Source organism: Coregonus clupeaformis, chromosome 16 (genome assembly GCF_020615455.1).
Source record: "Coregonus clupeaformis isolate EN_2021a chromosome 16, ASM2061545v1, whole genome shotgun sequence".
Taxonomy (NCBI): Eukaryota; Metazoa; Chordata; class Actinopteri; order Salmoniformes; family Salmonidae; genus Coregonus; species Coregonus clupeaformis.
Window position 1 is genome coordinate 42,758,300 of NC_059207.1, and position 15,347 is coordinate 42,773,646.

General features: G+C 45.2%; 1 protein-coding gene across 1 annotated transcript in view; it reads right to left on the minus strand.

Annotated features, from left to right (window-relative positions):
- Positions 1 to 66: 66 nt before the first annotated feature.
- Positions 67 to 15,347, minus strand: part of ptgs1 (prostaglandin-endoperoxide synthase 1) — a 100,628-nt gene continuing 85,347 nt past the window's right edge. The window contains exons 10-11 of the mRNA XM_041900731.2: positions 14,558 to 14,705; positions 67 to 858 (exon numbers count right to left, since the gene is read on the minus strand). Coding sequence (XP_041756665.1) covers positions 509 to 858; positions 14,558 to 14,705 — 498 coding nt within the window. The 3' untranslated portion in view covers positions 67 to 508. The remainder of the gene's footprint in view (positions 859 to 14,557; positions 14,706 to 15,347) is intronic.

The following is a 15,347-nucleotide window of genomic DNA, read 5'->3' on the forward strand; positions in this document are numbered from 1 at the left end:
GATGAAAGGTATTTGACACAGATCTAACATTCACATACTGTGAAGTAAAAAAAAAAAAAAACAGTACTGTATCAAATTGATTTTTATTTACTCAACAATGGCCAACAAGAGGTGAAAATAATACTGCTGTACTTCGTTTGACAATATTCTATTTTACAGTTTCCACAATGTGATTTTCGTTTGGCAGCTCTTTGCAAAAATACTGTTAAATCAATGATGATAGCTAGATCATTATGGATGTACTGTAATGTAGACCTAAATCAATATCAAATAAACCTTATTACAGACTATTCCACTGTCTATGACTATTTTATGAGTTGGCCCTTGTTTTTATCCAGGCTTCTTTTCATGTTCACAAAGTACAACGTACATAGGACATAGGCAACATAAATGCAGTCCTTGCATTGTAAACATAATATACAGTACAGGCAAAGGTGGGCAAGGGCACTACAATAATACCATACAAAAACACTAACGTAACCATGGATTACAGTAAACTCACTATAGCTTACAGTTCAGTGGACGGTTTCCTTGGAGGCGGCTCCTGCCCGGCTAGAGGCACATTGAAGGATACGTATGGACACCATTTACTGTTCAGACACACCAGTCTCTCCAGCGAGGCTGAGTTGACTATATCAAAGCCAGTCTGGCCTCCGAACGTGCTGGGCTTCCAGTACTCAGGGGAACAGATGGGGTTACCCAGAAGGCCTTTCAAGGAGAACGGAGCCCCCATCTCCACCATACTCTCGCCAAATATGGCGTTGGGCCGTGTCTTCTCCAGCATGAGGGCGGGGTAGAACTCCAGCGCATCGATGTCACCATAGAGCTCCTCCAGCTCCCTGGCTATCTCCTCCTCACCTAAGGACAATAGAATAGAATAGATCTTGATTGTCCCAGAAGAGCAATTCGGATGCAGCACAATTACAACGATAGGGCACATTTAAAGCAAATGAATACAACATTTACATTTTACATTTTGGTTATTTGGCAGATGCTCTTATCCAGAGTGACTTACAGTTAGTGCATTTATCTTAAGATAGCTATAGAGCATTCGGAAATTACTTTTCCAACATTTTGTTACGTTACAGCCTTATTCTAAAATGGATTAAATCGTTTTTTTCCCCTCATCAATCTACACACAATGCCCCATAATGACAAAGCAAAACAGGTTTTTATATATTTTAGCAAATTTATAAAAAATAAAAACTGAAATATCACTGTAAAAGGGAAGGGGTCTGAATACTTTCCGAATGCACTGTAAGGTACTACTAAGCTATATGGAATTGTTTTAAGAAGGTCATACAAAGGATCATTTTGCTATTTGATTTAGAATTTTAAAATCCCTTGAAGTATTAAAAAATATATATAAAAACTGTAATGAAAATTTTTATTTGGCTTTACTGCTATTCGCCCATACAAACGCATTGAATAACAGATTCACTACATGGAACAACAGATAGTCCCCCCAAAAAATCTAAAAGAAGATTGTTCTGAAGTGTCTATCACATATATGAGAGATATAAGAAAGATCAGTATATAAGAAAGACGTATTTAACCCCTTATTTTTGTCACTAAACAGTCTCCATATATACTGTACTTCCATACCTTTTTCGACTGGTACCGGGGGACCTGCAGATGAGTTTTGTGAGGCCTGTGGGCATCCTAGAGCAAAACAACCGACATGTACGTGTTCGTGAGAGTGTGTAGCCCAAATTGATCAGACGCTACAGACCGAAGTTGGCAGATCGGCTGGACCGACTTCAGACAAGTTTATATTTGCATGAGCATATAGAAATATGTGGTCTTGGCAGTGAAGTCTGAAAATATGTGGTTTTACCAGTAAAGTTTGAGAAAGATGTGGTCTTATTTAAAAAAGGAAAGGGTGATGGTGTAAAGGACGTAACACTGCCTGCTTAGCTAGTACCACTTCCTCCTGATTCGGCTCATACCAAGGCTCGAAACCAGGACCTCTGCCTTGCAAACAAACGTGACCGCCCCTGAAGTGTCTCTGCTCTTGTCCTTCTAGACCTGTCTGCTGCCTTTGATACTGTGAACCATCAGATCCTTCTCTCCACCCTCTCCGAGCTGGGCATCTCCGGCGCGGCTCACTCCTGGATTGCGTCCTACCTGACCGGTCGCTCCTACCAAGTGGCGTGGCGAGAAGCTGTCTCCGCACCACGTGCTCTCACCACTGGTGTCCCCCAGGGCTCAGTTCTAGGCCCTCTCCTATTCTCCCTATACACCAAGTCACTTGGCTCTGTCATATCCTCACATGGCCTCTCCTATCATTGCTACGCTGACGATACACAACTAATCTTCTCCTTTCCCCCTTCTGATAACCAGGTGGCGAATCGCATCTCTGCATGTCTGGCAGACATATCAGTATGGATGACGGATCACCACCTCAAGCTGAACCCTGGCAAGACGGAGCTGCTCTTCCTCCCGGGGAAGGACTGCCCGTTCCATGATCTCGCCATCACGGTTGACAACTCCGTTGTGTCCTCCTCCCAGAGTGCGAAGAGCCTTGGCGTGACCCTGGACAACACCCTGTCGTTCTCCGCTAACATCAAGGCGGTGACCCGATCCTGCAGGTTCATGCTCTACAACATTCGGAGAGTACGACCCTGCCTTACACAGGAAGCGGCACAGGTCCTAATCCAGGCACTTGTCATCTCCCGTCTGGATTACTGCAACTCGCTGTTGGCTGGGCTCCCTGCCTGTGCCATTAAACCCCTACAACTCATCCAGAATGCCGCAGCCCGTCTGGTGTTCAACCTTCCCAAGTTCTCTCACGTCACCCCGCTCCTCCGCACACTCCACTGGCTTCCAGTTGAAGCTCGCATCTGTTACAAGACCATGGTGCTTGCCTATGGAGCTGTGAGGGGATCGGCACCTCTGTACCTTCAGGCTCTGATCAGTCCCTACACCCAAACGAGGGCATTGCGTTCATCCACCTCTGGCCTGCTGGCTCCCTTCCTCTGCGGAAGCATAGTTCCCGCTCAGCCCAGTCAAAACTGTTCGCTGCTCTGGCACCCCAATGGTGGAACAAGCTCCCTCACGACGCCAGGACAGCGGAGTCACTCACCACCTTCCGGAGACATTTGAAACCCCACCTCTTTAAGGAATACCTGGGATAGGATAAAGTAATCCTTCTACCCCCACAAAAAAACATATTGTAAAGTGGTTATCCCACTGGCTATAGGGTGAATGCACCAATTTGTAAGTCGCTCTGGATAAGAGCATCTGCTAAATGACGTAAATGTAAATGTGTCTTACCAGGTGTACCACAGAAAAGTTAGCTATTCGGCAGCGCAAGTGGGGACACTTCAGGCTGAGGAGTAAGTTTCACACATACGCATGTGTTACATTGGCATCTCCCAAAAAGACACACAGCAAAATGCATAAAGTACCTTCAGAAAGTAGTCATACCTCTTGAATTACAGTGCATTCGGAAAGTAATCAGACCCCTTGACTTTCTCCACATTTTGTTATGTTACAGCCTTATTCTAAAATGGATTACATTGTTATTTCCCCTCATCATTCCCCCTACAAGCTTGGCACACCTGTATTTGGGGAGTTTCTCCCATTCTTCTCTGCAGATCCTCTCAAGCTCTGTCAGGTTGGATGGGGAGAGTCGCTGCACAGCTATTTTCAGGTCTCACCAGAGATGTTCGATCGGGTTCAAGTCCGGGCTCTGGCTGGGCCACTTGTCCCGAAGCCACTCCTGTGTTGTCTTGGCTGTGTTCTTAGGGTCGTTGTCCTGTTGGAAGGTGAACCTTCGCCCCAGTCTGAGGTCCTTAGCGCTCAAGGATCTCTATATACTTTGCTCCGTTCATCTTTCCCTCAATCCTGACTAGTCTCTCAGTCCCTGCCGCTGAAAAACATCCCCACAGCATGATGCTGCCACCACCATGCTTCACCGTAGGGATGGTGTCAGGTTTCCTCCAGACGTGACGCTTGGCATTCAGGCCAAAGAGTTCAATCTTGGTTTCATCAGACCAGAGAATCTTGTTTATAATAGTCTGAGAGTCCTTTAGGTGCCTTTTGGCAAACTCCAAGCCGGCTGTCATGTGTTTTTTACTGAGGAGTGGCTTCCATCTGGCCACTACCATAAAGGCCTGATTGGTGGTGCTGCACAGATGGTTGTCCTTCAGAGTGACCATTGGGTTCTTGGTCACCTGCCTGAACAAGGCCCTTCTCCCCCGATTGCTCAGTTTAGCCGGGCGGCCAACTCTAGGAAGAGTCTTGGTGGTTCCAAACTTCTTCCATTTAAGAATGATGGAGACCCACTGTGTTCTTGGGGACCTTCAATGCTGCAGAAATGTTTTGGTACCCTTCCCCAGATCTGTGCCTTGACACAATCTTGTTTCGGAGCTCTACGGATAATTCCTTCGACCTCATGGCTTGGTTTTTGCTCTGACATGCACTGTCAACTGTGGGACCTTATACAGACAGGTGTGTGCCTTTCCAAATCATGCCCAATAAATTAAATTGACCACAGGTGGACTCCAATCAAGTTATAGAAACATCTCAAGGATGATCAATGGAAACAGGATGCACCTGAGCTCAATTTTGAGTCTCATAGCAAAGGGTCTGAATACTTATGTAAATAAGGTATTTCCATTTTTATTTGTAATAAATGTGCTAGAATTTCTAAAAACCTGTTATCACTTTGTCATTATGGGGTATTGTGTGTAGATTGATGAGGAAAAACATTTATTTAATCAATTTTAAAATAAGGCTGTATTGTAACAAAATGTGGGGGAAAAATCAAGGGGTCTGAATACTTTCTGTATGCACTGTATTCCACATGTTGTTGTATTACAGCCTGAATTCAAAATGTATTCAATTTATTATTTTTCCTCACCCATCTACACAAAATACCCTATAATGACAAAGTGAAAACATGTTTTTAGACATTTTTGCAAAATAAATACAGAAATATCTCATTTACATAAGTATGCACACCCCTGAGTCAATACATGTTACAATCAACTTCGGCAGTGATTACAGCTTTGAGTCTTTCTGGGTGAGTCTCTAAGAGCTTTGCACACCTGGATTGTACAATATTTGCAAATTTTTCTTTACAAAATTCTTCAAGCTCTGTCAGGTTGGTTGTTGATCATTGCTAGACAGCCATTTTCAAGTCCTGCCACAGATTTCTGAACCGATTTAAGGCCAAACTTATGGAAAATATGAAAAATGTATGCACTCACTAAAACGCTCTGGATAAGAGCGTCTGCTAAATGACTAAAATGTAAATGTAAAAACTGTAAATCGGCCACTCTGGGACATTCACTGTCGTCTTGGTAAGCAACTGCAGTGTATATTTGGCCTTGTGTTTTAGGTTTTTTCCTGCTGAAAGATGAATTTGTCTCCCTGTATCTGTTAGAAAGCAGACTGAACCAGGTTTTCCTCTAGGATTTTGCCTGTGCTTAGCTCGATTCCGTTTATTTTTATCCAAAAAAACTCCCAAGTCATTGCTGATGACAAGCATACCCATAACATGATGCAGCCACCACCGTGCTTGTAAATATGAAGAGTGGTACTCAGTGATGTGTTGAGTTGGATTTGCCCCAAACATAACGCTTTGTATTCAGGACAAAGTTGATTTATTAGCCAATTAATTTGCAGTTTTACTTTATTGCCTTATTGCAAACAGGATGCATGCTTTGGAATATTTTCACTCCTTCTTTTCACTCTGTTATTTAGGTTAGTATTGTGGAGTAACTACAATGTTGTTGATCCATCCTATCACATCCATTAAACTCTGTAAAATGTTTTCAAGTCACCGTTGGCCTCATGGTGAATCTCTGAGTGGTTTCCTTCCTCTCCGGCAACTGAGGTAGGAAGGATGCCTGCATCTTTGTAGTGACTGGGTGTATTGATACACCATCCAAAGTGTAATAATAACTTCACCATAATCAAAGGGATATTCAATGTCTGCTTTTAAAAATGTGTACCCATCTATCAATAGGTGCCCTTTTTTGCGACGTATGGGAAAACCTCCCTGGTCTTTGTGGTTGATTCTGTGTTTGAAATTCACTGCTCGATTTAGGGACCTTACAGATAATTGTATGTGTGGGGTACAGAGATGAGGTAGTCACAAAATAATCGTGTTAAACTACACAATAGAGTGCATTCAGAAAATATTCAGACCCCTTGAATTTTTCCACATTTAGTTACCTTGTGGTCCTCTGTAGCTCAGCTGGTAGAGCACGGCGCTTGTAACGCCAAGGTAGTGGGTTCGATCCCCGGGACCACCCATACACAAAAATGTATGCACGCATGACTGTAAGTCGCTTTGGATAAAAGCGTCTGCTAAATGGCATATTATATTATTATTATATTATAGTTACGTTACAGTCTTATTCTAAAATGGATTAAAAATAAATAATCCTCATCAATCTGCACACAATACCCCATAATGACAAAGTGAAAACAGGTTTTTAGAAATGTTTGTGTCGAGGCACAGATCTGGGGAAGGGTACCAGAAATGTTCTGCAGCATTGAAGGTCCCCAAGAACACAGTGGCCTCCATCATTCTTAAATGGAAGAAGTTTGGAACCACCAAGACTCTTCCTAGAGCTGGCCGCCTGGCCAAACGGAGCAATCGGGGGAGAAGGGCCTTGGTCAGGGAGGTGACCAACAGCCCGCTGGTCAGGAGATGGGAGAAACCTCCAGAAGGACAACCATCTCTACAGCACTCCACCAATCAGGCATTTATGGTAGAGTGGCCAGACGGAAGCCACTCCTCAGTAAAAGGTACATGACAGCCCGGTTGGAGTTTGCCAAAAGGCACCTAAAGGACTCTCAGACCATGAGAAACAAGATTCTCTGGTCTGATGAAACCAAGATCTAACTCTTTGGCTTGAATGCCAAGCATCACGTCTGGAGGAAACCTGGCACCATCCTTACGGTGAAGCATGGTGGTGGCAGCATCAGGCTGTGGGGATGTTTTTCAGTGGCAGGGACTGGGAGACTAGTCAGGATCGAGGGAAAGATGAACGGTGCAAAGTACAGAGAGATCCTTGATGAAAACCTGCTCCAGAGTGCTCAGGACCTCAGACTGGGGCGAAGGTTCACCTTCCAACAGGACAACGACCCTAAGCACACAGCCAAGACAACGCGGAGTGGCTTCAGGACAAGTCTCTGAATGTCCTTGAGTGGCCTAGCCAGAGCCCGGACGAACCCATCCGAACATCTCTGAAGAGACCTGAAAATAGCTGTGCAGCGACGCTCACCATCCAACCTGACAGAGCTTGAGAGGATCTGCAGAGAAGAATGGGAGAAACTCCCCAAATACAGGTGTGCCAAGCTTGTAGCGTCATACCCAAGAAGACCTGAGACTGTAATCGCTGCTAAAGGTGCTTCAACAAAGTACTAAGTAAAAGGGTATGAATACTTTTGTAAACGTGATATTTTTAATAAATTTGCAAACATTTCTAAAATCCTGTTTTTGCTTTGTCATTATGGGGTATTGTGTGTAGATTGATTAGGGAAAAAAACAATTTAATATATTTTAGAATAAGGCTGGAACGTAACAATATGTGGAAAATGTCAAGGGGTCGGTATACTTTCCGAATGCACTGTACAGTCGTGGTCAAAGTGTTGAGAATGACACAAGTATTGGTCTTCACAAAGTTCGCTGTTTCAGTGTTATGAGGTATTTTTGTCAGATGTTACTATGGTATACTGAAGTATAATTACAAGCATTACATAAGTGTCAAAGGCTTTTATTGACAATTACATTACGTTTATGCAAAGAGTCAATATTCGCAGTGTTGACCCTTCTTTTTCAAGACCTCTGCAATTCGCCCTGGCATGCTGTCAATTAACTTCTGGGCCACATCCTGACTGATTGTTAGGCCTACTGCTGCTAGGTAGCTCTCTCTCTGCTCTCCCCCTCCCCTCTGTCTGTCCTTGATTGCAGGAGAACGTTGTGACAACACTGCACCTACCCCAGTGTCGGATGCATCCACCTCCACGACAAACTGGCGGTCGGGGTCCGGCTGCATCAGAATGGGAGCCGAGGCGAAGCGATGTTTCAGTTCTTCGAACGCTGATTCGGCCCCTTCATTCCAAGCGAACGGTCGTGAGATGGAGGTGAGAGCGGTGAGTGGCGCCGCAATGCGGCTGTAGTCCTTGATGAACCTCCTATAGAAGTTCGCAAACCCCAGGAATCGTTGAAGTTGTTTGCGGGTAGAGGGAGCTGGCCAGTCCGTGACAGCAGAGATCTTAGCTGGGTCCATCCGCAGCTCCCCCTGAGCTATGATGTAACCCAAAAAGAGGTCTCAGACACATGAAATTCACATTTCTCCATCTTCACAAACAGTTTGTTCTCCAACAACCTTTGCAACACCTGGCGCACATGCAGTTCATGTTCCTGGGAGGACTCTGAGAAAATCAAGATATCATCCAGATAGACAAAAACAAACCGATTCAACATGTCCCGAAGGACATCATTGACTAGTGCCTGAAAAACAGCAGGGGCATTAGACAACCCAAAAGGCATAACCCGATACTCAAAATGTCCCAAGGGTGTGTTGAAGGCAGTCTTCCATTCATCACCCTTACGAATGCGCACCAGGTGATACGCATTTCGTAGATCCAGTTTCGTAAAGATGGTAGCACCATGAAGGAGGGGAAAAGCAGAATTAATCAAAGGCAGAGAATACTTGTTCTTAATGGTGATGTTGTTAAGTCCACGGTAATCAATACAGGGTCTGAGGGTCTTATCCTTCTTAGCAACAAAAAGAATCCCGCTCCTACAGGTGACGAGGAAGGACGCATAATACCTGCCGCCAAGGAGTCCCGAATGTAGTTCTCCATAGCCTCCGTCTCCGGCCGGGAGAGATTGTACAGGCGACTGCTGGGGGAGCGGGGCTCCTGGCTGGAGGTCAATGGCGCAGTCGTAAGGCCGGTGAGGAGGAAGAGAAGTAGCTCTGTGTTTGCAGAAAACGGATGCCAGGTCATGATACACGTCAGGAACAGCAGAAAGATCCATGGACTCCAGTGGAGGTTGAGGCACAGTACTGGCAGGGGTCTGAGCAGAACACAAACAATTCACATGACAAAATGTGCTCCATGAAACAATGCTACCTGTCACCCAATCAATGTGTGGATTGTGTTTTATGAGCCAGGGGATACCAAGGACCAGGGGAGTCTGTGGGCAGTCGATAATATGGAATTGAATGTTCTCCTGATGATTTCCCGACACTCTAAGACAAACAGGAACAGTCTGATGGGTAATGCGGGTCAACAATTGTCCATTTAGACCCTTAGCCTGCAGCGGACAGTCCATAGGAACAGTCTCCAAATCCATTTGTTGAGCCCACTCTCTATCCAAAAAGCTTTCGTCGGCACCAGAGTCAATCAGCGCACTAACAGAGAAATTCTGGGACTGCCACTGGAGGGATGCCTGGAGCAGAATGCGGGGAGAAGAGGAAGAATCCGCTGCTCGGCTCACCAAAACTTCTCCCATAAATGATGAGCCGGCCCTTTTCCCCGGACGAACTGGGCAGGAAGGAACGAAATGACCAGCTTCTCCACAATACAGGCAGACCCGAGCCTGAATACGACGTGCACGCTCCTCTGAGGACAACCGTGCATGACCCACCTCCATGGCTTCGGGTTCAGTGCTCCTCGTATCGACTCGGGAAGACACGGCTCTCTCCGTAGGGGACGATGCAGGGAGGAGTTTGTTGATGACAGACAGGTTGCTTGGAACTAACACTCCTCTCCCGGCGGCGCTCCCGAATCCGATTATCCAACCTGATAGTGAGTGAAATAAGATTATCCAGCGTAGGCGATTCATCATATGACACCAATTCATCTTTTAAAATCTCAGACAAAGCATTGATGAACACTCCTTGTAATGCCTCGTCATTCCAACCACTCACTGCTGCTAAAGTCCGAAACTCCACTGCCATCTCCGCCACACTACGAGCCCCCTGCCGAAGAGAAAACAACCGTTTCGCAGCCTCCTTGCCTCGTACGGGGTGGTCAAAACCTTCCTCATCTCCGTGGTGAAGGCCACGTAAGCGTTGCAAATGTCCGACTGACTCTCCCAGACCGCGGATCCCCAGGCACGAGCGGAACCGCTAGTAGAGTTGATAAGGTAGGCAATACGGGCTCTTTCTGAGGCGTAGGTGAGGGGCTGTTGTTCAAACACTAACGAGCATTGAGTCAAAAAAATCGCCACAGGTTCCCATGTTCCCGTCATAGCGCTCTGGAGCAGGAACAAAAGGCTCTCTGATCTGGGCTGAAGGGGTAGTAAGGGCAGACACTTGATTGGTGAGTAATTGAACCTGATTAAGCAGCACCTGACTGTCCTCAGCAATCGTCTTAAACAGGGTATCATGTTGGCCAAGTAGAATGCCCTGATTGGCTATGGCAGTCCAAATTTGAGTGCACTCTGGGGTGGTATCCGAGCTACTGTCTGCTGGGTTCATGTTGGTCAGATCATACTGTTATGATTTAACTGGATATAACCCAAATGCAGACAAGTACACCAAGCCAGAGAAGTTTTAACAGGTTTATTATAATGTTCAATAGTCCAGGTTTCCAATAAATGGGGAAGAGCAAGTCCAGGTTACAGGGAGGGTACAGATCCAGGTCAGGGCAGGTGTGGTACCGTAATGTCCTAGTGTCCGTGGTGAGTCCAAAGGAGAGGCCCGATAGTGAAGAGCAGGATGGTGATTGCAGGAGTGAAGTCTGGTGTGCGGGAGTCAGGGTTCCAGCTGCAGCTCATTCACCATAATCACCTCAGCCTTTAAGACCCGGTCAAACTTTCCACTCATCGTCAGATCATAGTCAAGACAACCATATATTTGGAACCTGACTCCTGCCTCCGTTTCACTCCTGCAATCAAGGACAGACAGAGGGGAGGGGGAGAGCAGAGAGAGAGCTACCTAGCAGCAGTAGGCCTAACACTGATGGCAGCCCATTCTTGCATAATCAATGCTTGGAGTTTGTCAGAATTTGTGGGTTTTTGTTTGTCCACCCGCCTCTTGAGGATCGACCACAAGTTCTCAATGGGATTAAGGTCTGGGGAGTTTCCTGGCCATGGACCCAAAATGTTGATGTTTTGTTCGCCGCGCCACTTAGTTATCACTTTTGCCTTATGGCAAGGTGCTCCATCATGCTGGAAAAGGCATTGGTTGTCACCAAACTGTTCTTGGATGGTTGGGAGAAGTTGCTCTCGGAGGATGTGTTGGTACCATTCTTTATTCATGGCTGTGTTCTTAGGCAAAATTGTGAGTGAGCCCACTCCCTTGGCTGAGAAGCAACCCCACACATGAATGGTCTCAGGATGCTTTACTGTTGGCATGACACAGGACTGATGGTAGCGCTCACCTTGTCTTCTCCGGACAAGGTGTTTTCCGGATGCCCCAAACAATCGGAAAGGGGATTCATCAGAGAAAATGAATTTACCCCAGTCCTCAGCAGTCCAATCCCTGTACCTTTTGCAGAATATCAGTCTGTCCCTGATGTTTTTCCTGGAGAGAAGTGGCTTCTTTGCTGCCCTTCTTGACACCAGGCCATCCTCCAAAAGTCTTCGCCTCACTGTGCGTGCAGATGCACTCACACCTGCCTGCTGCCATTCCTGAGCAAGCTCTGTACTGGTGGTGCCCTGATCCCGCAGCTGAATCAACTTTAGGAGACGGTCCTAGGGCTTGCTGGACTTTCTTGGGCGCCCTGACGCCTTCTTCACAACAATTGAACGTCTCTCCTTGAAGTTCTCGATGATCCGATAAATGGTTGATTTAGGTGCAATCTTACTAGCAGCAATATCCTTGCCAGTGAAGCCCTTTTTGTGCAAAGCAATGATGACAGCACGTGTTTCCTTGCAGGTAACCATGTTTTAACAGAGGAAGAACAGTGATTTCAATTACCACCCTCCTTTTAAAGCTTCCAGTCTGTTGTTCTAACTCAATCAGCATGACAGAGTGATCTCCAGCCTTGTCCTCGTCAACAATCTCACCTGTGTTAACGAGAGAATCACTGACATGATGGCAGCTTGTCCTTTTGTGGCAGGGCTGAAATGCAGTGGAAATGTTTTTTGGGGGATTAAGTTCATTTTCATGGCAAAGAGGGACTTTGCAATTAATTGCAATTCATCTGATCACACTTCATGACATTCTGGAGTATATGCAAATTGCCATCATCAAAACTGAGGCAGCAGACTTTGTGAAAATTAGTATTTGTGTCATTCTCAAAACATTTGACCACGACTGTATATACAAAAGTATGTTGACACCCCTTCAAATTAGTGGATTCAGCTATTTCAGCCATTTCCATTGCTGACAGGTGTTTATAATTGAGCACACAGCCATGCAATCTCCATAGACAAACATTGGCAGTAGAATGGGCTTACTGAAGAGCTCTGTGACTTTCAACGTGGCACCGTCATAGGATGCCACCTTTCAGTTTGTCAAATTTCTGCCCTGCTAGAGCTGCCCCGGTCAACTGTAAGTGCTGTTATTGTGAAGTGGAAACATCTAAGAGCAACAATGGCTCAGCTGCCAAGTGATAGGCCACACAAGCTCACAGAACAGGACCGCCGAGTGCTGAAGCGCGTAGCATGTAAAAATCGCCTGTCATCGGTTGCAACACTCACTACCGAGTTCCAAACTGCCTCTGGAAGCAACGTCAGCACAATAACTGTTAGTCGGGAGCTTCATGAAATGGGTTTACATGGCCGAGCAGCCGCACACAAGCCTAAGATCACCATGCACAATGCCAAGCATCATCATGAGTGGCGTAAAGCTTGCCGCCATTGGACTCTGGAGCAGTGGAAACGCGTTCTCTGGAGTGACGAATCACGATTCACCATCTGGCAGTCCGACGAAATGAATCTGGATGTGGCGGGTGCCAGGAAAAAAAAATGGAGGTGGAATAATGGTCTGGGGCTGTTTTTCATGGTTCGGGCTAGGCCCCTTAGTTCCAGTGAAGGGAAATCTTAACGCTACAGCATACAATGACATTCTAGATGATTATGTGCTTGTTTCAGCATGACAATGCCCCCGTGGACAAAGCAAGGTCCATACAGAAATGGTTTATCGAGATCGGTGTGGAAGAACTTGACTGGCCAGAGCCATGACCTCAACTCCATCGAACACCTTTGGGATGAATGGGAACGCCGACTGCGAGCCAGGCCTAATCGCCCAACATCAGTGCCCGACCTCACTAATGCTCGTGGCTGAATGGAAGCAAGTCCCCGCAGCAATGTTCCAACATCTAGTGAAAAGCCTTTCCAGAAGAGTGGAGGCTGTTATAGCAGCAAAGGGGGGACCAACTCCATATTAATGCCCATGATTTTGGAATGAGATGTTCGACGAGCAGGTGTCCACACACATTTGGTCATGTAGTGTATTATTGCTCACAGAGTGAGTCCATGCAACTTATTATGTGACTTGTTAAGCACATTTTTACTCCTGAACTTATTCAGGATTGCCATAACAAATGGGTTGAATACTTATTGAGTCAAGACATTTCAGCCTTTCATTTATTATAAATGTGTAAAAAAATAAAATAAAAATAAAATATTGACATCATGAGGTATTTTGTGTAAGCCAGTGACACAAAATCTCAATTTAATCAATTTTCAATTCAGGCTGTAACACAACAACATGTGGAAAAGTAAAGGGGTGTGAATACATTCTTAAGGCACACCCCTTACTCTTTCGACCGCAAATCAGTCTTTGTCGAAGATTCATCGATTGAGGTCGAAATGAGTCTGCTTTTTCATTAGTAAAAGAGCAGCTATGCATTAGAAAATACCTGTTGTTGTTGCTGTCTTTTTGGGAGATGCCATTACCCTTTCTTTTTGGATTCATGACTTTACCCAGATGAGCACCCGATTCCATAGAGCCATTTTCTGTTTACCATCAAACGTTACGTTTGAGTGATGCGCGCAACCCGACATCAAATAGCTCTGTCGCAGGATAGCTAATGCAGATGTTGAGACATTGACAAACTTAACAGTGAGTGAGTGATAACCATGAAAACACGCAAGACTGATGGCTATAGCTATGATCAACACGTATATTATTCTTCTGGCTCTATTTGGGATATTTTACCTTTCCTCGCTGGCTTGCTAGCTTGCCTGGTAATCAAACCTCTGATGACATCTGCAATGTTGTAGACGATAACCATCTGATTACGTGTTTGTTAACTTGCACGATCTGCATTTGAAGTTGCATGTGATCGTATCCACTGCTACGTAAACAAAGAGGTTTCTGATTAAGAACTGTTTGTGTGTATCTATTGATATGTAGGCTACGTGTGCCTTTTGTAAAAAATAATGTAATTGATGTAGTTCTGTCCTTGATCTGTTCTTGTCTATTAATGTTCTGTATTATGTCATGTTTCATGTTTTGTGTGGACCCCAGGAAGAGTAGCTGCTGCTTTTGCAACAGCGAATGGGGAACCTAATAAAATACCAATACCAATACCAACTGCGCATGCAACTTTTTATGACGCGGCCGGGAAATGGGTCTATAGAAGCCTTTAGTATCGCCGGTATTTCTAAACTCTAAATATGTAGTCTTACCAGTGAAGTCAGAGAAAGATGTGTAGGGCCTCAGGTTGAACCTCTTCCTGTACTCGTTGAAGGGTTGGAGACGCAGAGCCCTGGACTCTTCAATAACCCCCTCGGCCACCTTGGTCACCACTGGGTGGATGTTCTTCCCACCTCCTATCTGAGAAACAGAGAAACAGGATTAAAACCAACTAAACCTCAGACCCCATACCCATAGGTACTGGTGTACACTAGATCTGAAAGGCTCAGACAGGCATTACCTGTATAAATATAGGATGCATGACTACATAAAAAAAGTATTCAAAAGAAACAGGCAACATAATAATAGCTCTCAGATGGTTAGTTGATAGGGGTTGATTTGGAAATGGGGAAGAGAATGATCTAGGAAAGATTAACATGTTCAGACAGACAAGAAACAGAGAGAGCTTAAAACTGCACTATTCGAGGCAAGGTAGTGACTGTGTATGAAGATGAAGTTATAAGCTGCAGTTGAGGGTCAGCTTTACTCAAAGCCAGTGGCATGTCATTAGTAAACGTTGAAAAAAGTAAGGGGCCTAGACAACTGCCCTGGGGAATTCCTGATTCTACCTGGATTATGTTGGATGCTTCCATTAAAGAACACCCTCTGTGTTCTGTTAGACAGGTAACTCTTTATCCACAACATAGCAGGGTGTGTAAAGCCATAACACATGCATTTTTCCAGCAGCAGACGATGATCGATAATGTCAAAAGCCGCACTGAAGTCTAACAAAACAACCCCCACAATCTTTTTATCATCAATTTCTCTCAGCCAATCATCAGT